This window comes from Stomoxys calcitrans, chromosome 1 (assembly GCF_963082655.1).
Source record: "Stomoxys calcitrans chromosome 1, idStoCalc2.1, whole genome shotgun sequence".
Classification (NCBI taxonomy): Eukaryota; Metazoa; Arthropoda; class Insecta; order Diptera; family Muscidae; genus Stomoxys; species Stomoxys calcitrans.
In genome coordinates, this window is record NC_081552.1 from 245839017 (window position 1) to 245862918 (window position 23902).

At 39.8% G+C, this 23902-nt stretch overlaps 2 protein-coding genes across 2 annotated transcripts; one reads left to right on the plus strand and one right to left on the minus strand.

Moving 5' to 3' along the window:
• Nucleotides 1-458: 458 nt before the first annotated feature.
• LOC106086938 (chitinase-like protein Idgf3) lies at nt 459-5313 on the minus strand. Its single transcript, XM_013251757.2, has 3 exons — nt 5145-5313; nt 2326-2823; nt 459-1122 (listed from the first exon to the last, which is right to left on the minus strand). The coding sequence occupies exons 1-3, from the start codon at nt 5257-5259 to the stop codon at nt 503-505; spliced, it is 1233 nt and encodes a 410-aa protein (XP_013107211.2). The 5' UTR covers nt 5260-5313; the 3' UTR covers nt 459-502.
• An 11211-nt stretch (nt 5314-16524) lies between these two features.
• On the plus strand, nt 16525-21215 carry LOC106086935 (chitinase-like protein Idgf3). The gene is made up of 3 exons (XM_013251754.2): nt 16525-16719; nt 16782-17351; nt 20495-21215. The coding sequence occupies exons 1-3, from the start codon at nt 16611-16613 to the stop codon at nt 21109-21111; spliced, it is 1296 nt and encodes a 431-aa protein (XP_013107208.1). The 5' UTR covers nt 16525-16610; the 3' UTR covers nt 21112-21215.
• The last annotated feature ends 2687 nt before the right edge of the window (nt 21216-23902 follow it).

Sequence of the window (23902 nt, forward strand, 5' to 3'; positions counted from 1 at the left end):
ATGAAAATTCGATGTTCATCAAATTTTCTATGAAAATTCGATGTTCATCAAATTTTCTATGAAAATTCGATGTTCATCAAATTTTCTATGAAAATTCGATGTTCATCAAATTTTCTATGAAAATTCGATGTTCATCAAATTTTCTATGAAAATTCGATGTTCATCAAATTTTCTATGAAAATTCGATGTTCATCAAATTTTCTATGAAAATTCGATGTTCATCAAATTTTCTATGAAAATTCGATGTTCATCAAATTTTCTATGAAAATTCGATGTTCATCAAATTTTCTATGAAAATTCGATGTTCATCAAATTTTCTATGAAAATTCAATTTTCATTTAATTTTCTATGAAAATTTCGATGTTAATCAAATTTTTAATGTTCATCAAATTTTCTATGAAAATTCGGTAATTATCAAATTTTGATGTTCATAAAATTTTTCATGAAAAGTCTTTCGATTGTCTTTTTGTTGTTCTGTTCATTAGGTGACTCGCAAATGTCTTTAATTTAAATTTTCCCTTATTGCCTTTAACATGACATATTTTTCGCCTCGGCATTTTCCACGAAAATCATCCAAAGTTAAATCGAATATAGCTACGCCTCCTAATCCATTGCTGTGGGCCATTTTTACTTTCTCTAGCACGCTGTCGGGGCTCTCATAGGTGATCAAAAGGCCCTGGTCTCGTTTAGTGAATCCGGGCCGATATGCGTAGTTGCCATATTTCTTTTTGCTGACTTTCGAAATCTTTGGCAGCTTTTTACATATTTCGGGCCAAGCTAATAAACCAGGAGTTCGGGTTCTGGGTCCACCTGGAGCAGGTCCATTGAGAAAATCGGTGATAGGCATATGTGGATCTTTTAGAGTTTTCGTTGTATCCCATGTGCGCCCAAAGACAGCAATACCGAGGTTTAGCTTTTTGGTGGGCATTCTCTCTGACCATTTCCATTGATCTAGGACATGGAATACATTCGACTGGCGATATTGTATGGAGACATTTGGTATGGCATAGAGAGGAGCCAGATAATAGGCCTGTTTGGGTGTGTTCTGGGGCAATGAGAAGTCAAATGCTGCCACGGTAACAAAGTCCACGCTATGAATGATAGAAGTCACATTGAAATGGTCTGAAAATAGAAATATTTAATGACGGTAGTTAAGATATATGGGTGAGAACATATCCGTCTGTCCGTGCATCCGTCCGTCCGTCTGTCCGTGCATCTGTCCGTCCGCCTGTCCGTCCGTCTGTCCGTCGAAAGCACGCTAACTTAAGAAAGAGTAAAGCTAGGCGCTTAAAATTTTGCACAAATACTTTTTATGAGTGTAGGTCGGTTGGGATTGTAAATGGGCCAAATCGGCCCATGTTTTGATATGGCTGCCATATAAACCGATCTTGGATCATGATTTTATTGAGCCTCTAGAGGGCGCTATTCTCATCCGATTTGACTGAAATTTTGCATGTAGTGTTTTGGTATAACTTCCAACAACTGTGCTATGTATAATTTAAATGGGTTCATAATCTGGTATAGCTGTCATATAAACCGATCCTGGATCTTGACTTTTTGAGCCTCTAGAGGGCGCAATTCACGTCCGATTTGATTGAAATTTCGCAGGTGGTGTTTTGGTATTACCTCCAACAACTGTGCTAAGTATGGCGCAAATCGGTACATAACCTGATAAAGCTGCCATATAAACCGATCTGGGATTTTGACTTCTTGAGTCTCTAGAGGCCGCAATTCTCATCCGATTTAGCAGTAATTTTGTACAACGTCTTCTCTCATGACTTTCAACATACATGTCTAACATGGCCTGAATCGATCAATAGCTTGATGCAGCTACCATATAAACCTATCTCCCGATTTGGCTTCTGGAGCCACAATGTTCAGCATTCATTTATGGTCCGAATCGGCCTATGACTTGATATAGCTTCAATAGCATAACAGTTCTTATTCAATATTCTTTGTTTGCCTGAAAAGAGATACCGCGCATAGAACTCGACAAATGCGATCCATGGTGGAGGGTATGTAAGATTCGGTCCGGCCGAACTTAGCACGCTCTTACTTGTTGTCACTCGATTCGTTTGTCAATTCTTGGAAATCAGCTGTTTTGCCTGTATAAAATCAGCTGAATTTCGATCAAGTCACAAAAAGTTAGTGCTTTTGGCAGCAGGCACTGTCTAAAACCATGGAACCCTTAAGGATGAACACCTCCTCAACAAATATGGAAAATGATCATTTTTTCCCCTTACAACTTTTCTTTGATTTTTAAGCGGACCCATAACTCTTGTCCTACGCCATACAATGTAAAATTCTAACCGGACTACACCTTACCTTTCACTGCAATGTTGGGCAACACGGTGAGCGATAACATAAAGTTTTCCTTATTTAATAATCTCCCAAGATTTTCAATTAATTTTGTCATTTGTCGACGATGATACTCCGTCTTTCGACTTCCAGGCGAAGTCCTATTGCCATATTGCCTGAACGCTTTGGGCAATTGGTAGGCCAAATCGAAACCATCAAATTTATATTTGCGTAGAATATCTCTGATTGAATTAATAAATTTATGTTTTTGAGCAACGCCGGCTTCCAACAAATTTAAATATTTTTCCGGTTTCTCCCAATCCTTATCGCCACCTAAGCTGAGAATAAATTTCACTTTCTTGTATTTGCTTTTGAGGGTTTTGACTAAAGCAAATTGAAAACTTTGCAATGGATGCAGCGTGATCACTTCATAGGTGTCCGGGTGAATACCAACATAACCGTAGATAATGTTATCGCACATTGGTAGTCCATTTTCCAAATCTTTGATGGTGTAATTTGCTATGCCTGCAGAAAAAAAAAACAAGAAATTAAAAACTTTACTCACGGAAAAACTGAATTTAAAATGCTGCCCCAATATTCTCGCTCTATGTGAGTTCTGTGGATACTCATCCACAGGATTTTCACATCCTTGTGCAGCATCACCCCATCTGTTTTCATACACCCCACCATAGGTTGGGGGGGAATACTGATCTAGTCATTCCGTTTGTAATACCTCGAAATATAAATTTTAGATCCCATAAAGTATATGTATTCTCTTATCGTCTTGACATTCTAAGACGATTTAGCCATGTCCAATGATATCCGCTTGAAATTTCGTACAGATATTTCTGGTCGATGTAGGTCGATTGGGATTGCAAATGGGCCATATCGGTTCAGGTTTTAATATAGCCCCCATATAAACCGATCTCCTAGAGATCTCAATTTTCATCCGATTTGGCTGAAATCTGACCTCCAACATTAGTGTCGAGTATGATCCGGCTCGGTCTGTAAACTGATATAGGCCACATACAAACCGATATTGAGATTTGACTTCTTGAGCCCCTAAAGCCTCAGTTTTCATCTGATTTGACTGAAATTTGGCACAAGGACATGTACGATCCTAGTCGGTCTATATACTGATATACTCCCCCCTCCCCCCATGTAAACAGATTCTCGGATTTGACTTCTTGATCTCCTAGAAGCCTCGATTTTCACCTGATATGGCTAAAGTTTGGCACAAAGACTTCTGGTATGACTTCAAACAAACGTGCCAAGTAAGATTGAAATCAGTCTATATACTGATCTAGCCCCCCATATAAGTAGATCCCCGGATTTGACTTATTGAGCTCCTGGGGACCTCAACTTTCACCTGATTTCACCAAGTATTATCCAAATGGGCCTACATCAAACCAAATCCCGATTTGATTGTTACAAAATAATTCAAATCTATATAAATATATAACCAGTAAGGAAGGGCAAAAGTCGGGCGGTGCCGACTGTATAATACCCTACACCTACCCTATAAGTACAATGTGGGTGCTATATCCAATTCTGAACCAATTTTGATGGACCTCGGCGAGCAAATATTTTGAAACTGTAATAACTACGTTTGACAAATGACAACATTATTGCAATTTTCCCAAAATCGGACGAACATATATATGGGAGCTATATCTAATTCTGAAACGATTTACATACATGGCAGCTATATCTAAATCTGGTCCGATTTCTATAAAATCTATCACCAGTAATATCGGGACTCATAAGAAAATCCTTGTGGCAAAATTTCGAGAGAATCGGTTAAAAAATAAGCACTTTCTTGCAATATATCTCAAAATCGGACGAACATATATATGGGAGCTATGTCTAAATCTGTACCGATTTCGAGCAAACTTCACAGATACAGTGCCAGTCGTCGAGGAAATCCTTGTACGAAGTTTTGGGAAGATTGGTCAATAAATGCGCTTGCAGTTGCTCTAGGAATAAAAATCGGGCGATATATATATATATATATATATATATATATATATATATATATATATATATATATATATATATATATATATAAATATGAGAGCTACATCTTAATCTGAACCGATTTCTATGAAATTCACCAGTAATATCGAGAGACATAAGAAAATCCTTCCAGCGAGAGAATCGGTTCAAAAATAAGCACTTTCTTGCAATATATCCCGAAATCGGACGAACATATACATGGGAGCTATACCTAAATCTGAACCGATTTCGAGCTAACTTCTCAGACAATGTGGCCGTCATCGAGGAAAGCGTTTTGTTAAATTTTGTCATGATGGGTCAATAAATGGGCTTGCTGTGACTCAAGAAGTTGAAATCGGGCAATATATATATATATGAGAGCTATATCCAAACCTAAACCGATTTCCATGAAATACACCAGTAATGTCGAGAGTCAAGAGAAAATCCTTCCTGCCATATTTCCAGAGAATCGGTTAACAAAAGACCACTTTATTGCAATATTACTAGAAATCGGAGGAACATATATATGGGAGCTATATTTAAATCTGTACCGATTTCGAGCAAACTCCACAGATACTGTGGCTGCCGTCGAGGAAATTGTTGTACGCAGTTTTGGAAAGATTGGTCAATAAATGCACTTGGAGTCGCTCCGAGAGTGAAAATCGGGAGCTACATCTAAATCTGAACCGATTTCTATGAAATTCACCAGTAAATTCACACTTCCTGCCGGATTTCGAGAGAATCGGTCAACAAATAACCATTTTATAGCATTATTACCTACAATCGGACGCTTTTACTTGTTTAAGTTCTTGTTCTTACAAACGGTGGTAATAGTAAGTCTTCATACATACCCAATCTGTTGATACTGAAGGTGTCATAATAACAGGTCATATTCAATGTAATAGCACCGGACATATGACAAATATCAGCAATAATAACAACTGTGAAGAAGTAAGGAAGCTTCATTGCTTCAATGCTTAATCTACAAACTTGACTAGTAAAAGCAAACGGTGCACAAGTTTGAAGTTAAAAAAACTTACTGCTATACAATGTGCAATGTAGTTAATGACATCACTTGCCATGAAGACATATAAGACGTGTTTTACTACAAAAATTCAAAGTTCCCATTAATCCACTAACGACGAACGGGTAAAAAATTTATACGTTAATAAAAAGTTGTAAAAAAAGTAAAAGCGTGCTAAGTTCGGCCGGGCCGAATCTTATATACCCTCCAGAATGGATCGCATTTGTCGAGTTCTTGCCACGGTATCTCTTTTTAGGCAAACAAAGGATAAAGAAAAGAATTGCTATGTTATTGGAACAATATTAAGTAATGGTTCATTTCGGACCATAATTGAACGGAATATTGGAGACCATAGTAGAAGTCATTGTGTAAAATGTCAGGCAAATCTAGTAAAAATTGCTCACTTTAGAGGCTCAAGAAGTCAAGACCCCAGATCGGTTCATATGGCAGCTATATCAGGTTATGGACCGATTTGAACCATTCTTAATACAGTTGTTGGAAGTCATAACAAAACATCTCATTCAAAATTTCGGCCAAATCGGATAAGAATTGTGCCCTCTAGCGGCTCAAGAAGTCAAGATCCCAGGTAGGATTATATGACAGCTATATCAGGTTATTGACCAATTTCAACCATACTCAGCACAGTTGTTGGAAGTCATAATAAAACACCTCATGCAAAATTTCAGCCAAATCGGATGAGAGTTGTGACCTCTAGCGGCTCAAGAAGTCAAGACCCCAGATAGGTTTATATGACAGCTATATCAGGTTGTAGACCGATTTCAACCATACTAAGCACAGTTGTTGGAAGTCATAATAAAACACCTCATGCAAAATTTCGGACAAATCGGATAAGAATTGTGCCCTCTAGCGGCTCAAGAAGTCAAGATCCCAGATCGGTTTATATGGCAGCTATATCAAAACGTGGACCGATATAGCTCATTCACAGTCCCAACCGACCTACTCTAATAGGAAGTATTTGTGCAAAATTTCAAGCGGCTAGCTTTACTCCTTCGAAAGTTAGCGTGCTTTCGACAGACAGACGGACGGACGGACAGATCGTAACACCTTGAAATATTCGTCTAAGACCCCATAAAGTATATATTCTTGATCGTCTCGTTGTTCTGAATCGATTTAGCCGTGTCCGTCCGTCTGTCGAAATCATGATAGAGGTCGAACGCGTAAAGCTAGCCGCTTGAAATTTTGCACATTTTAGAGATTGCAAATGGGCCATATCGGTTCAGATTTAGATATAGCTCCCATATAAACCCATCTCCAGATTTGACTTCTTGAGCCCCCGGAAGCAGCAATTTTTGTCCGACTTGGCTGAAACTTTGCACTTGGTGTTCTTTTATGACTTCCAACAATTGTGCCGAGTACGGTCTATAACCTGATTAAGCTCCATTATAAACCGATCCCACGATTTGACTTCTTGATCCCCTGGAAGCAGCAATTTTTGTTCGACTTGGCTGAAACTTTGCACTTGCTGTTCTACTATGACATCGAACAACTGTTTCATGCTTTGCACATGCTGTTCTACTATGACATCGAACAACTGTTTCAAACTTCGGTTTGAATCGGTCTATAACCAGATATAGCTTCTATAAAAACCGATCTCACGATTTGACTTCTTAACTTCGGCTTGGAAGCCGAAATTTTTGTCCAATTTGACTGCAACTTTGCACTTGGAGTTCTTTTATGACTTCCAACAACTGTGCCAAAAACGGTCGAAATTGGTTTATAACCTGATATAGCTCTCATATAAACCGATCTCCCGATTTGACTTCTTGACCCCCCACAAGCTGCAATTTTTGTCGGATTTGGCTGAAATTTTGCAAATTTTATATTAGGCGCACTCTCGATTTTGATGCAACATGGTTCACATATAAATATGAAATGCACAGTCATATCAGTGCTGCTGGGTCTAGAAAAGTTTCCGCTTCCATTAAAAATGATTGAAAAAACTAATTGAGTAGAACACTAACATATTTTTCTTTTTGAAATGTGGTTCGATTTGAACCGAATTCGACACGGACAGTCTACAAGTCATTGTTTAATTTTGTAGAACAAATATTGAGTTTTTGGTTGCCATATCCAAATATAGACCGATCTGAACCATATCCCATATGGACGCCGAAAAACCTAACATAAGTCACTGTGCCAAATTGCAGCGATCTCGGATTATAAATGTGCCTTTTATGGGGCCAAGACTTTAAATCCAGAGATCGGTCTATATGCCAGCTATATCCAAATCTGGTTTGATCTAGGCCAAATTGCAGAAAGTTTTCGAAGAGCCTAACGCAACTCACTTTCCCAAATTTCAGCGAATTCGGACAATAAATGCGTCTTTTATGGGCCCAAGACCTTAAATCAAGAGATCGGTCTATATGACAGCTATATCCAAATCTGGACCGATCTGAGCCAAATAAAAGTTGAATTTGAAAGGGCCTATCTCAATTCACTGTCCCAAATTTCGGCAAAATTGGACAACAAATGCGCCTTTTATGAGCCCAAGACCATATTGTAGAAAGATGTCGACGGGAATAACTTGACTCACTGTCCCAAATTTCGGCGACATCGGACAATAAATGCGCCTTCTAAGGGTCCATAACTTAAAATCGAGAGATCGGTCTATATGGCAGCTATATCCAAATCTGGACCGATCTGGACCAAATTGCAGAATGATGTCGAAGGGCCTAACGCAATTCACTGACTCAAATTTGGCAAAATCGGTCAATAAATGCTCCTTTTGTGGGCCCAAAACTTTAAATCGAGAGATCGGTCTATATGGAAGCTATATACAAACTGGACCGATCTACGCCAATTTGAGAAAGGATGTCGAAGGGCCTAACACAACGCTCTATACCAAATTTACAGCAAAATCGGATAATAAATGTGGCTTTTATGGGCCTAAGACCCTAAATCGGCGGATCGGTCTATATGGGAGCTATATCAAGATATAGTCCGATATAGCCCATCTTCGAACTTAACCTGCTTATGGACAAAAATAGAATCTGTGCAAAGTTTCAGCTCAATATCTCTATTTTTAAATACTGTAGCGTGATTTCTACTGACAGACGGACGGACGGACATGGCTAGATCGTCTTAGATTTTTACGCTGATCAAGAATATATATACTTTATAGGGTTGGAAATGGATATTTCGATGTGTTGCAAACGGAATGAAAAAATGAATTTACCCCCATCCTTCGGTGGTGGGTATAACAAGACACTAATACTACCCGTGATGTTATATGGTTCTGTGGCATGGGTTCCGAGGCAGTGCTTAGAGTGTTTAAGAGAAAGATTCTTCGTAAAATATATGGATAAGTTCGCGTTAATGGAGAATATAGGCGTCATATAAACCACGAGCTGTATGACGACAATAGCATAGTTGGACCATATCAAGATACAGCGACTGCGTTGGCTAGGTCATGTTTTCAATATGGATGAAGAAGCTTCAGCAAAGAAGTCTTTTAAAGGCAATCACGGTGGTATACGCAAACCGGGACGACCCCAGGCCCTATGGAAAGATCAAGTGGTGGGAGATACCACGATCTTGGTGTCAGAGATTTTAGAATAAGCGCAGAAGATCGAGGCGCTTGGAACGCTATTCAACGTTCGGCTTATTATAGAAATGTTCTGTCATAGCCAATTAAAGTAAGTCAGGTTGACATATTGGTTGGCAGTGATATTTATCCACAGATCTTGTTGGGCGGTGAGATGAACAAAACGTACTAGGGTCCCTTGTGGCTCAGGAAACTAGTATCGGCTGGATACTTACATGATAGATTTCCGACTCAAATCCTGGGACATTAACGACCTGTGTCTTTTAAAGGCAATCACGGTGGTATACGCAAACCGGGACGACCCAAGGCCCTATGGAAAGATCTAGTGGTGGGAGATACCACGATCTTGGTGTCAGAGATTTTAGAATAAGCGCAGAAGATCGAGGCGCTTGGAACGCTATTCAACGTTCGGCTTATTATACAAATATTCTGTCATAGCCAATTAAAGTAAGTCAGGTTGACATATTGGTTGCCAGTGATATTTATCCACAGATCTTGTTGGGTGGTGAGATCAACAAAACGTACTAGGGTCCCTTGTGGCTCAGGAAACTAGTATCGGCTGGATACTTACATGATCGATTTCCGACTCAAATCCTGGGACATTTACGACCTGTGTCTCATTTTACAGTGTAGTAGAGCTAGGCAAGCTTTTGCAAATTTTGGTTATTAGAGAAGCCACCTGAAGTTTCGAAATACAGTCCAGAAGATGAATATTGGGAAGAGATCGACAAAAATACTACTACCAGAATGCCGGATGGTCTTTCTTTAGACCAGGAATGAAGTATCATTGTGTAAGAAACCGATGAGAAACTTGATGAGTATGAAATATAAGGCCATATGTAGGAGATTACTCTTCATCCCGAGGAGTTATGTTCTTTTTATTTTCCCCATAATGCAGTAATTAAACCTGGGAGTACTTCAGCGAAATTGAGGGTAGCCTTCAATACCTCTGGCTTGAGTTTAAACGACACTTTATAACGTGATTGAAACATTTTGCCATAATAGCAGAACTATTGCTGAAATAGCAGTCAACAGACTCTTTTCTATGAGTGTACTCCCACACAATAAGCAGGACTGACGAGGGTTGCATAATGGCAAGCAAGCATCGAAGAACACTTAGACAGGGCAAGTGTTGATATATTGGGTTGCCCAAAAAGTAATTGCGGATTTTTCATATAGTCGGCGTTGACAAATTTTTTCACAGCTTGTGACTCTGTAATTGCATTCTTTCTTCTGTCAGTTATCAGCTGCTACTTTAAGCTTGCTTTAGAAAAAAAGTGTAAAAAAAGTATATTTGATTAAAGTTTATTCTAAGTTTTATTAAAAATGCATTTACTTTCTTTTAAAAAATCCGCAATTACTTTTTGGCCAACCAAATACAATAAGATAAATACTTGTACCCAAATTTTAATACCATATTCGTTTTCTGGTCTCCAATACCTTTCATTTTATACCCTTATTGTGCCCATCGGACCACTTTCGGATATGGGTGGCATTTTTGGGGAAAGGGTCCGCCTCTAACCGATATCTAAAAATTATATAGCCTATGTTTCCTTCCTGACAAACGTACACAATCTATGAAAATTTTAAGAAAATCAGTTCAACCAAGTATCACATAGGCGTTTTTGAGGGGGGCTGGACTCCCTATACTTCGATCTGATTTTGTACACCAGATTCGAAATTTTCTCCCGAATACCTTTCATCTGAGCCCCATATTGAAATTAAAGACCAATATGTCTGTTTGGGGGAGTTTTGCAGTTGGGGCGGCCCGATGGGTACTAAGTCTCAAAGTTTAATACCATATTCGCATTCTACTCCGCAATACCTTTCATTTGATACCTATATGGTCACGATCGGTCCACTTTTGATTATGGGTTGTTTTTGTGGCATAAGGGGAAGCGTCCGTTCCCCTTCCGATACCGTAAAACTATATAACCTATGTTTCCTTCCAGACCAACTTACACAACGGTGGATATGACCATTTTATTGCATTATTACTGCGAATCGGACGAACATATATATGGGAGCTATATCTAAATCTGAACCGATATTTTCAAATTTCAATAGGCTTTGTCTCTAGGCGGAAAGACATGCCTGTACCAAATTTGAAGACGATCGGATGAAAATTCCGACCTGTAGTTTGTACACACAGACGGACATAGCTAAATCGAATCAGAAAGTGATTCTGAGTCGATCGGTATACTTATCAATGAGTCTATCTCTCTTCATTCTGGGTGTTGCAAACAAACGCAATAAGTCATAATACCCTGTACCACGGTAGTGATGTAGGGTTATAATAAGGAAAAGCGTGCTAAGTTCGGCCGGGTCGAATCTTGTATACCCATGGATCGCATTTGTCGAGTTCATTCCCGGTATCTCTTTTTAGGCAAACATATGATAAAAGAAAAGAATTGATATGAGAATGGAGCTATATTATCAAGTTATCCTTCGATTCGGACCATAGTCGAACTGAATGTTGGAGACCATAGTAGAAGTCGTTGGGTAAAACTTCAGCCAATTCGAATAAAAATTGCGCCCTTAAGGGGCTCAAGAAGTAAAATAGGGAGATTGGTTTATATGGGAGGAGGGACACGTAGCGCAGAGGTTAGCATGTCTGCCTATGACGCTGAAGGCCCGGATTCGAATCCTGGCGAGACCATCAGAAAAAAAATTTTCCAGCGGTGGTTTTCCCCTCCTAATGTTGGCAACATTTGTCAGGTACTATGCCATGTAAAACTTCTCTCCAAAGAGGTGTCGCACTGTGGCACGCCGTTCGGACTCGGCTATAAAAAGGTGGTCGCTTATCATTGAGCTTAAACTTAAATCGGGCTGCACTCATTGATATGTTTTGCCTTAGTGGAATGTTCGTGGGCAAAATTTGCAAATTTTGGTTTATATGGGAGCTGTATCAGGCTATAGACCGATTCAGACCATAATTGACACGTATGTTGAAGTTGACGAGAGAAGTCGTTAAACAAAATCCGATTGATATGTTTTGCCTTAGTGGAATGTTCATGGGCAAAATTTGCAAATTTTGGTTTATATGGGAGCTGTATCAGGCTATAGACCGATTCAGACCATAATTGACACGTATGTTGAAGTTGATGAGAGAAGTCGTTGAACAAAATTTCAGGCCAATCGGATAATAATTGCGACCTCTAGATGCTCAAGTCAAGATCTCAGATGGGTTTATATGGCAGCTATATGAGGTTATGAACCAATTAAAACCATATTTGGCACAGTTGTTGGAAGTTATAACATAACATTTTCTTGCAAAATTCGGATAAGAATTGCGCTCTCTAGTGGCTTAAGAGAAGTCAAGATTCAAGATTGGTTTATATGGCAGCTATATCAGGTTATGGACCGATTTGAACCATTCTTAATACTTGTTGGAAGTCATAACAAAACACCTCATGCAAAATTTCATTCAAATCGGATGAGAATTGCGCCCTCTAGTGGCTCAAGAAGTCAAGATTCAAGATCGGTTCCGATTTGAACCATACTTGGCATAGTTGTTGGAAGTCATAAGAAAAAACCTCGTGCAAAATTTCAGCCAAATCGGATAAGAATTGCGCCCCCTCTAGTGAGACAAGATCCAAGATCGGTTTATAGGGCAGCTATATCAAAACATGGACCGATATGGCCCATTTACAATCCCAACCGACCTACACTAACAAGAAGGATTCGTGCAAAAATTCAAGCGGTTTGCCTTTACTCCTTCGAAAGTTAGCGTGCTTTCGACAGACAGACGGACGGACGGATATGGCTAAATTGACTTGAAATGACATGACGATCAAGAATATATATATATTGGGTTGCCCAAAAAGTAATTGCGGATTTTTCATATAGTCGGCGTTGACAAATTTTTTCACAGCTTGTGACTCTGTAATTGCATTCTTTCTTCTGTCAGTTATCAGCTGTTACTTTTAGCTTGCTTTAGAAAAAAAGTGTAAAAAAAGTATATTTGATTAAAGTTCATTCTAAGTTTTATTAAAAATACCTTTACTTTCTTTTAAAAAATCCGCAATTACTTTTTGGGCAACCATTACTTTATGGGGTCTCAGGGGAATACTTCGAGGAGATACAAACAGAATGACGAAATTAGTATACCCCCATCCTATGGTGGAGGGAATAAAAACGGCGGTTGAAAAACTAGCCTGCTGGAATAGCCCTTTCAGCTGCAGTTTTTGACAATGTAAAGACTTTTGCAACACACTAAACATCGATTTAAAAGAATTTCATTTCACAAAAACTGATCTTATATACAATAGAGTATAGTTTTAAATATACAATACATTTATTTTTGTTTTCTTTTCTACCATACGATATTTCATTGCGGTCGGCTTTTTCTTGGGAAAGTTTTTATAACGGAGTGACACATTCCATGAATAGCATATCTTTTCTTAGGGTGTTTGCTCTCAATACCTAAATATATACAAAATATCAGACAGGATTTTCCAACAGCAAAAAATAAAGATAAGCTACTACCTTCGGTGCACTGTTGAATCACATATCAATGAGTGTTGTCCAAATCAAGTTTAAGCTCAATGATAAGGGAACTCCTGATCATTGAGATTAAACCCAGTTCAAACGATGTGCCGAAGTGCGACACCTCTTTGGAGAGAAGTTTTTACATGGCGTAGCACCGCACAAATGTCGTCATCATTAGGAGGGGATAACCATCGCTGAAATTTTTTCACAAGCGGACATGCTAACCTCTGCGGCGTAAAAAAAACTCTTTCTCACTTTGCCTCTGTTTCAAAATGTATTACAATAATGTTCAAAAATGCATTGACGGACTTTCAGTTGTGGTATACCACGAATGAACATATCGACCACGAAGTGGAAAGGAAGTGTCCCCTCCATATGCATTGATTGTTTTCATTATCATAAGCACGCATTGTTGAAAGCATTGAGAATGTAGGGAGACAACTCGCGTTGTCAATTTCATGCACCGGCCGTTTGAATGGCTCTTAAAACATGGCACGTACTTTAGTTTGTCCCACGCCATAAAAGAGATTTTTGTTTTTGCAAAAAGAAAAACGCATACCCTCTTATTTTTTTCCTTTTGCTTTCAGAAAGCAAAATATGAAGTATTATGGTGATCGGTTAACGATTACCAGTGGCGACTTTCAAAGTTGGATGTGTGAAATAAAATGTTCCCCGAACTCGCCTCTCAAAAAGTCCATTGTTACGCGTGCCGTCTGGTTGAAACCACTTGTCATGCAAATCAAGCTCCAGCATTTTGGGAAAAAAATAAGTTGGTTATCATCTCACGATAGCGCTCACCTTTCACAGGTACCTTACGATTCGCATCATCTTTGAAGAAGTACGCTCCAATGATGCCACCAACTCATAAACCCCACAAAACTGTGACTTTTTCTGGATGCATTGGTGGCTGTTGTAATGTGTTTTTTTTTTAGCAAAACTTCATCAAAATCGGTCCAGATTTAGATATAGTCCCCATATATATCTTGCATGCGAAATGGACTTTTAAGGCTGTAGAAGCCACAATTTTAGTCTGGTCTTTAAAATTATTGGCATGGGGTGTTTTTTTTAGGTCTACATATGTGTGCAAAGTTGGAAAGTTGTTTTGACAGGTAGGCACCCTCCTATCACTTGAACCTGAATTTTAATACCATAATTGTAGTATACTGGCGAATAGCTATTATTTGAATCCCATATTTTCATGTTCGTCTAATATGCCCACTTGGGACGGTTTTGGTTTTGGGGCGGCCCCCTTGGTAATTACACTCAATTTTTAATATTCGATAATCATACTCGTACTCTACTCTCAAATAATGTTCATTGGAGTCCCATATTGATTTTCGGCCGTTCTTTTGGTACGGTTTTAGGCTTGGGGCGACGCCCTCGGTACTTGGATCCAATTTGTGACATCACATTCGTATTCTACGCGCGAATTCCACTCATTTGAGTCACATATTGTCCCGATCGGTCCACAATGATTTTTATACCCTCCACCATAGGATGGGGGTATACTAGTTTCGTCATTCTGTTAGTAATACCTCGAAATATGCGTCTAAGACCCCATACAGTATGCATATTCTTGATCCTCATGTCATTTTAAATCGATCTAGCCATGTCCGTCCGTCTGTCGAAAGCACGCAAACTTTCGAAGGAGTAAAGCTAGCCGCTTGAAATTTTGCACAAAAACTTTTTATAAGTGTAGATCGGTTGTAAATGGGTCGGTATTGTAAATGGGCCAAATCGGTCCATGTTTTGATGTAGCTGCCATATAAACCGATCTTGGGTCTTGAATTCTTGAGCCTCTAGAGGGCGCAATTCTCGTCCGATTTAACTGAAATTTTGCACGTAGTGTTTTGGAAGCACTTTCAATAACTACGCGAAGTATGGTTTTAACCGGTCCATGTTGTGATATAGCTGCCTATAAAACGATCTGGGGTCTTGACTTCTTGAGCCTCTAGAGGGCGCAATTCTTATCCGATTTTATTGAAATTTTGCACGTAATGTTTTGGTAGCACTTTCAACAACTACGCTAAGTATGGTTTAAATCGATCCATGTTTTGATATAGATGCCATATAGAACGATCTTGGGTCTTGACTTCTTGAGCCTCTAGAGGGCGCAATTCTTATCCGATTTTATTGAAATTTTGCACGTAGTGTTCTGATAGCACTTCCAACAACTGTGCTAAATATGATTCAAATCGGTTCATAATCTGGTATAGCCGTCTTATAAACCGATCTTGGATCTTGATTTCGTGAGCCTCTAGAGGGCGCAATTCTTATCGGATTTAGCTAAAATTTTGCCTGAGGTGTTTTGTTATGACTTCCTATAACTGTGCTATGTATGGCATAAATAGGTATAGAACCTGATATAGCTGCCATATAAACCTATATGGGATTTTGACTTCTTGAGCCTCTAGAGGAATTCTCACCCGATTTGGCAGAAATTTTGTACAGCCAAAACGGATAATAATTGAACACTGTAGGGTCTCAAGAAGCCAGAGGTTATGGATCGATCAAGACCATATTTAAATATAAAGTCGCCTAGCATGATTTACATATAATTTACAAATATGACCGATGTAAAAGAATTTGGCTTTTAGGGGGGTTGGTGGCTGTTGTCTCCTATTCACTCGAGTTTATATGGAGACAAGGTATTGTAATCTACGCACTGCCTATCGGTGCTATTGTGCCACCTCTCTCAATCCATCGCACTGGCTGTAAGACGGTAGTGTCAGCCTTGTGCTTCTTCAATACTCTGTATAAACTTCGTATATTCCAGGTGCAGATTCGCAAATCATAAACTTGAATTTATTTTCTGTAAGGGCGGTTTAGTAGCCCATGTGCGGCGAGTTATGTGTCCACGATGGAGATGAGGGAGGCACCAACTTAGGGCCGATTTGGTTCAGACCACAGGCCCCCACCCTCTATCCCCGGCGTCACCCTCGTGTTTAAAGTCATAATTGTTTTGAAAATCACAACAACACATATGAATCACCCGGACAAGATGCGGTCATTTACAATTGGTTTAAAAATGGACTGCCATACATGCCCACAAAACAATTGGAGAATAGCCGCGGTTAAATGTCTAGCGGTGATTCCAAATATGGAAAAATGATTATCAAATCGCTTTGCTATAAATTAAACCGAGAGATCTGAGTGGCGTCTATTAGTATTTCGCATAGGGCTCGAGCAGCAGAGTAAAATAGTAGCAGCCATTTTAGTTTTTGTGTAGAAAAGAAAATGAAGCTTTTATTAGGTTTTTTGGTTGTCCTGGCAGCAGGTCATATGGTCTTGGCCGATAATTTCAATGTGGTTTGTTTCTATGATACATTCAGTGTCCTGAGAGGAGGTAAGTTTTTTTTTTGCCGTGCAGGTAATATTCAAATTGCTTCAATCCATCTACTCCTCAAGGTTCTGCCAATTTCACTCAAAATGATTTGGAAACATCCCTACAGCTTTGCACCCACTTAGTGTATGGCTATGTGGGTATGCGGCCGGGATCCTACGAAGTAGTGACTCTAGATAAGCGACAGTTACCCATATTTCAACAAGTGCGTGAACTTAAGAAGAAATATCGCAATGTTAAATTCCTATTAAGTTTGGGCGGCAACGAAGATCACAGCAATCCGGAAAAGTACTATGGTCTTCTAAATGGCGATGTTGGTAAACACCAAGCCTTTGCCAAATCAGCTTTAGACTTTGTTCGGCAACATCAATTTGATGGTCTGGATTTGGCTTATCAATTGCCTACGGAAGAGGCCATTAAGAAACGTTCGAAATTCCTGAGCAATTTGAGCAAAGTTAGCACAGCGGTGACGAATAAGGTGAAAAGTAATCTGGGCTTAAGTGAGGATAGTAAAAAGCCGTCTGCAGAGAAAGCCAGAACTCAGATGTCCAGTTTGATACGCGAAGTGAGAAACACCTTTAGCAGCAATAAATTAATGTTGACCTTGACGGTGTTGCCCAATGTCAATGCCAGTGGTAAGTATTTTTGTTTTGGAACGAATTTTGAAAACACGTTTAAGGTTTACGTTGTAAGGTTAGCACAACCACAAAGATGAGAACACTCATAAGCCAGAGTTGGCCCATTGAGTGATGTAAATGAAGAACAAATGTGAGCCTCCAGATGAGCTAATGAGAACAAGAAATGTAAGAGAAGCGTGGGGGAACAGCATCTACGCGATACGTAGACGCACCAATCATGCAATATTTCATCGCGTCGCTGGTCGACACCATCCCGTCTTGTTCACGTATCTGAGTAGATTTCTAGAGATTGTAGACCAGGACATGAACAAAGCAAATGCTATATCTAAAAATAAACCGATCCGAACCATATACGACGCAGATGTCGAAAAGCCTAACATAAGTCACTGTGTCGAATTTCAGCGAAATCGGATTATAAATGCGAGGCCTAGACTTTACATCAAGATATTGGTCTGTGCAAAGTTTCAGCTCAATATCTCTTACTTTTAAAGACTGCAGCGTGATTTCAACAGACAGACGGACGGACATGGCTAGATGGTCTTAGATTTTTGCGCTGATCAAGAATATATATATATACTTTATAGGGTCGCAAATGAATATTTCGATGTGTTGCAAACGGAATGACGAAATTAATGTACATCCATCCTTCTGTGGTGGGTATAAAAAAAATGGGAGCTAGCTCGACCACATTTCGAAATGTATACCAATGGATGGATCACATAGCTTCTTTACAGTAATATTCCACAAATTAAAATCATCTCTTCCAACAAAATTTCTAAAAAAAATTCTAAAAAAAGCTTAAAGTCTAAAAAATGATTAAACAAGTAATAGTAAAGTTGCATACAAATTTTTTTCAGCAGACTTTGCTGTTTTGAATTACAAATTTGGTTGAGTGTCCGTCTTCCGTCTCTTTCAACATGCTTTAAAACTGCCCTGTAAGGCGATCAGTTAGTTCATTATGACGGTCATCCAGCAATCAATGGGTGTTATAAATAAATGAACTAAGTTATAATACCCTGCACCACAGTAGGATATAACAAGTAAAAGCGTGCTAAGTTCAGGCGGGCCGAATGTTAGGAACACACCACCTGGGATTCTGCCAAAAAATGGGAGCCCATCTGGTTATAGACCGAATAGGACCGTACTTGGCGCAGTTGTTGAGAGTCATAACAGAACACTACATGCTAAATTTCAGCCAAATCGAATAAAAATCGCGGCTTGTAAGGGCTCAGAAAGTCAGATCGGAAGATCGGTTTATATGGGAGCGATATTAGGTTCTTGAGCTATTTGGATCGTACTTCGTTGTTGGGAGTCATAAAAGAACACTATATGCAAAATTTCAGCTAAATCGGACAAAAATTGCGGCTTCCACGCGCTGAGGAAGTCAAATCGGAAGATCGGCTTATATGGGAGCTATATCAGGTTCTTGGCCGATTTGACTTAACACAGTTATTGAAAGTCATAACATAACACTGTGTACAAAATTTCAGCCAAATCGGATGATAATTGAGGCTTCCAGCGGCTCAAAAAGTCAAATCGGGAGATTGGCTTACATGGGAGCTATAACAGGTTATAAACCGATTTAGACTGTACTTGGTCTGTTATGACTTTCAACATTTGACTTCTTGAGCCCCTGGAAGCCGCAATTTTTGTTCAATTTGGCACATAGTGTTCTTTTATGATTCTTAACAACTGTGCTAAGTACGGTTGAAATCGGTCTGTAACCAGATATAGCTCCCATATTTTATCAGAATGCATGGTGGTGGGTTCCCAAGATTCGGCCCGGCCAAACGTAGCACGCTTTTACTTGTTACCGCTAACAGTTTTATTTATTGTAAAAGCTTTGGTAAAATGTAAATTCCTCTTGAGACTTGACGTTTTTCTTTTGTTATTCACATTTGCTTTTATGGCCTTCAGACACTTTATCGGGAGACCGGTCTATATGGCAGCTATATCTAAATAAAGTCCGATCTGAACCATATTTAGGTCAGATGTCGGGAGGCTTAAAATAACCCACCGTTTTAAATTTCAGCGAAATCGGGTAATAAATGAAGATTTTATAGGCTTCAGACCCTTTATCGGGAGATCGGCCTATATGGCAGCTATATTTAAATATAGTCCGATCTGAACCATATTTAGGTCAGATGTCGGAAGGCTTAAAATAACCCACTGCTTTAAATTTCAGCGAAATCGGGTAATAAATAAAGCTTTTATGGCCTTCGGACTCTTTATCGGGAGATCGGTCTATATGACAGCTGCATCTAAATATAGTCCGATCTGCATCATATTTAGGTCAGATGTCGGGAGGCTTAAAATAACCCACTATTCCAAATTTCAGCGAAATCGGATAAAAATAAAGCTTTTATGGCCTTCAGACTCTTTATCGGGAGATCGGTCTGTATGGTAGCTATATCTAAACATAAACCGATCTGATCTATATTTAGGTTAGATGTCGGGAGGCTTAAAATAACCCACTATTCCAAAGTTCAGCGAAATCGGGTAATAAATAAAGCTTTTATGGGCTTCAGACCCTTTATCGGGAGATCGGTCTATGTGGCAGCTATATCTAAATATGAACCGATCAAAACTATATTTGTGTCAATTGACGGGAAGCTTTAAACTACTCACTGTTTAAAATTTCAGCAAAATCTGATGAAAAATAAAGTTTTTATGGGCATTAGACCCTTTATCGAAAAATCGGTCTATATAGCAGCTATATCCAAATATGGTCCGTTGAAGAACTTAACTAGCGTACATCAAAAAGACGTATCTGTGCCAAATTTCAGCTCAATATCTGAATTTTTAACGGCTCTAAAGTGATTGCAACAGACGGACGGACAGACACACGGACATCGTTAAATCGTCTTAGAATTTTACGACGATCCGAGATATATATGCTTTGTAGGGTCCGAAATTTATATTTTGATGTGTTGCAAACGGAATGACTAAATGAATATACCACCTATCCTACGGTGGTGGGTAAAAAAAGAGTCGTGCTCTCCCGAAGCTCCCTGTAATTAAATATGGAGATTCGTTATATGGAAGCTATATCTGATTATGGGCCATAACATAACCTAAAAAAACTTTGTTTGTATTCTTCTAAGTTCCTTGCCGTTTTTCCTTGCAATTTTTCTTTTTAGGTTTCTACGATGTTCGCTCTATTATAGCCAACTTGGACTTGATCAATTTAGCTCCGTTCGATTTTAGAAATCCTCACAACAGTCGAAAAGTCGCTGACTATTTGTCCCCCTTAAAAGCTCCGCCAAAACACCAACTACGTAATCCAAATGCCAATGTGGATTCACAGATACAGTACTGGTTGTCGCAGGGCGCCAATTCGAAACAAATGATTCTGGGTGTTCCCGCCTATGGACGTACGTGGCAAATTAAGAAAGTTTTGAAAAACGATCGTCTACCAATTTCCTCATCATTGGGCGGCCCAGCTGCAGGCGATGAGAAGACGCACAAGCGAGGTTTAATCGGTTGGTCCGAAGTCTGCAAGAATGTGAAGAGCATGACTAAATTCGAAGATAAGACATTTGGCAATTATGCCTATCGTGGCATGGAGGTGAAGGGTGCCAATGGCTTACTTGTTACCTATGAGAATGTGGACAGTGTTACCGAAAAGGCTGCATATGCTCAAAGTCGTGGTCTTGGGGGCATGGCTTTATTCGATTTGAGTTTGGATGATTTCCGCGGCGAATGCAACGGTGATAAATTCACTCTACTGAAAACCATTCGATATAAGTTATTGTAAATGTTGAGTTAAGACATTATCGAATTGAATGAAACATTTACAACAATAATTATTTTTAAATTTCATAACTTTTTCATTCTAAATAAATAATTTGTCATAAATAAGCCGAATATTTTCTTAAGTGAGTACTGAAAGAGTCGACGATATAACAAATGAATGTAAAGTAAAAAGTCATTGACAAGTCATATGCAAGTCTTTGAATAATAATCAACCCAATCTTCTAGGGGCTCAAGATGCCAAATCCAGGGATCACTTATACTTGACGTGGATGTTGGAGGTCCGAACAGAAGTCTCTGTACCAAATTTCAGCTATGTCGTATGAAAAATGAGTCTTCTAGGGGCTCAAAAAGTCAAAACCGGGGATCGGTTTTATGGGAGCTATATCAGTTTTAGACCGATTCGTTTCATTCAAGATTGCGGCTTCTAGTGGTAAGCGCATATCAGACACAACGTCAGGTTAATGTATCCCAGAAACATCGGTACGCTCTCATCTGAATGTCTTCCCTCATATATATCTGCAAGATCTCCGCGATGGGAGAAACCCCGCCTTTTTGAGATGCCGGTGCCACTGTAGACCCGGACATGAGCATGGCAAGTGCTTGACGGTCTTCCCATCACGGCAGTTTCCGCAGTAATCATTATGAGGGATTCATCCTATCGTGGTTATACAACCTATCGCACAGTGCCCGGTTACAAATCCTGCAATAGTAATCAGTGACCTCTTATCAAAGACCAGCAGTTACTTTGTCTTCCTCCTTTCGATAGTACGTCCACCCATTTACCTCGCCAACGCCCCCGCACTGGCCATCCCCTCTACTATGTTCAGTACTTCGACTTGTACTTGCTCCCAGCGGAGTAGCCATTGGTGGCATATTTGTCCGTCTTCTCGTTTGTCGGAATACCAAGTCAGCGCTATGTGGTGAGCCCGGAGTCTACGCTGGAATTTCAAACAATCTGCCACTCACTTCGATATTACTATCCTTGAACCTAAGGCCTTGAGGGCCGCCGGTAAATGTCTTCCCAGAATTTCTCTTACGGCTAACGTTGTGGCGCAGACGTCTGCCTGAAAGACCGTACACTCGTTCGGTAATCTCACCGACATATCGATGTTGAGTGTCTGGGACCCAGGCGTTCAGCGTCATAGGCGGACATGCTAACCTCTGGAGGCACAGTTCCGATTATTGACCTCGATAGGTTGCACATCCAGCAATTGCATTGCTTCCAAACCCGCCTGCCGCGTGATTCCGACGGTGACCTGTCTTAACACCTAAAATTGAATTAAGGCCTTTTGACAGGGCGCCGATTGCCTGTTGCGAGACCTTTTCAATACAGCCTTCCACTAAACCAGCGCCCTATATATCAGCATTGGTCCCACAATGGCCCCCTTTCCTGGTTTGTTCTCAACCCATTTCTCGTAGCCCTTCTTGAAGGCTTGCCTCATATTCATAGCACAAAATCGTCCATTCTTACGCCATCCCTGTTGAGATCCAATAGAATATAGTTTTTCACTCGGTTCCAGAGAATCGTCGAGAACACTTCTCCCTGGGGTCGTTCCCCTTGTCATCTGTTTTTTGACCACACTGTCTCCCAAATACGTGTTGACATTTCTGCCACGAAGTATATATCCGTCCAACAGGTGATGCTCGGGTGGACCGCTGTGCGGTCCAGGGCGGCGATTATTGGCCTTAACTCCACATTATTAAATGTCTCCTTAACATCTACGAAGACAGCCATCCTTCAGTTGATGACTTTTTGTACCACTTCGTGGAGGGCCGTCTTTCCCAACCAGCTCTTAAGGTATACATGTGGTGCTCTATTGAAGTTCTCCGGCGTCAGTGCCTTCCTCATCTGAAGATCTAAAGGGTGATTTTTTTGAGGTTAGGATTTTCATGCATTAGTATTTGACAGATCACGTGGGATTTCAGACATGGTGTCAAAGAGAAAGATGCTCAGTATGCTTTGACATTTCATCATGAATAGACTTACTAACGAGCAACGCTTGCAAATCATTGAATTTTATTACCAAAATCAGTGTTCGGTTCGAAAATCATCATATTAGTCCTTCCAGTGTTTTGAACAGAGACAATTACTAACTGGTGGTCCTGTACTCATCATCATTCTGTGGTTTACCTTTCGTGTCTTTGGGATGCAAGACCATCCTGACTTTTCTCCATTCCTGCCAGTGCTGCCCTGAACATACGTTCCCGCCATCAAGGAGTAACACCAAGCCTATGGGCTTCTCTTATATATGACATTGAATTTGTATTTGTTTGTTTGTTCCGTAAAGACTTAAAAACGGTTAAACCGATTACCTTGAAATTTTGACAGATTGTGTAGGTTGGCCTGGAAGGAAACATAGGCTATATAATTTTTGATATCGGAAGGGGGGGCGGACCCTCCCCCTTACCCCAAAAGCACTACCCAAAACTAAAAGTGAACCGATCGGGACAATATGGGACTTAAATGAAAGGTATTCAAGAGTAGAGTATGAATTCCATATTAAAAATTGGGTTCAAGTAATTGGGGGGCCGTTCCGACCCCGAAACCCCCAAAATGGGTTTATCGGACGATAATGACAATATGGGACTCGAATGAAAGGTATTAGATTGCGAATATGGTCAGGAAGCAGATATAGGCTTTACAATTTGTTGATTTCGGAAGGGGGCGGACCCTGCCCCGTTACCCAAAAAACACCATCCAAAATCAAAAGTGGACCGATCGGGACAATATGGGTATCAAATGAAAGGTATTGGAAAATAGAATACGAATATGATATTGAAATTTGGGTCTA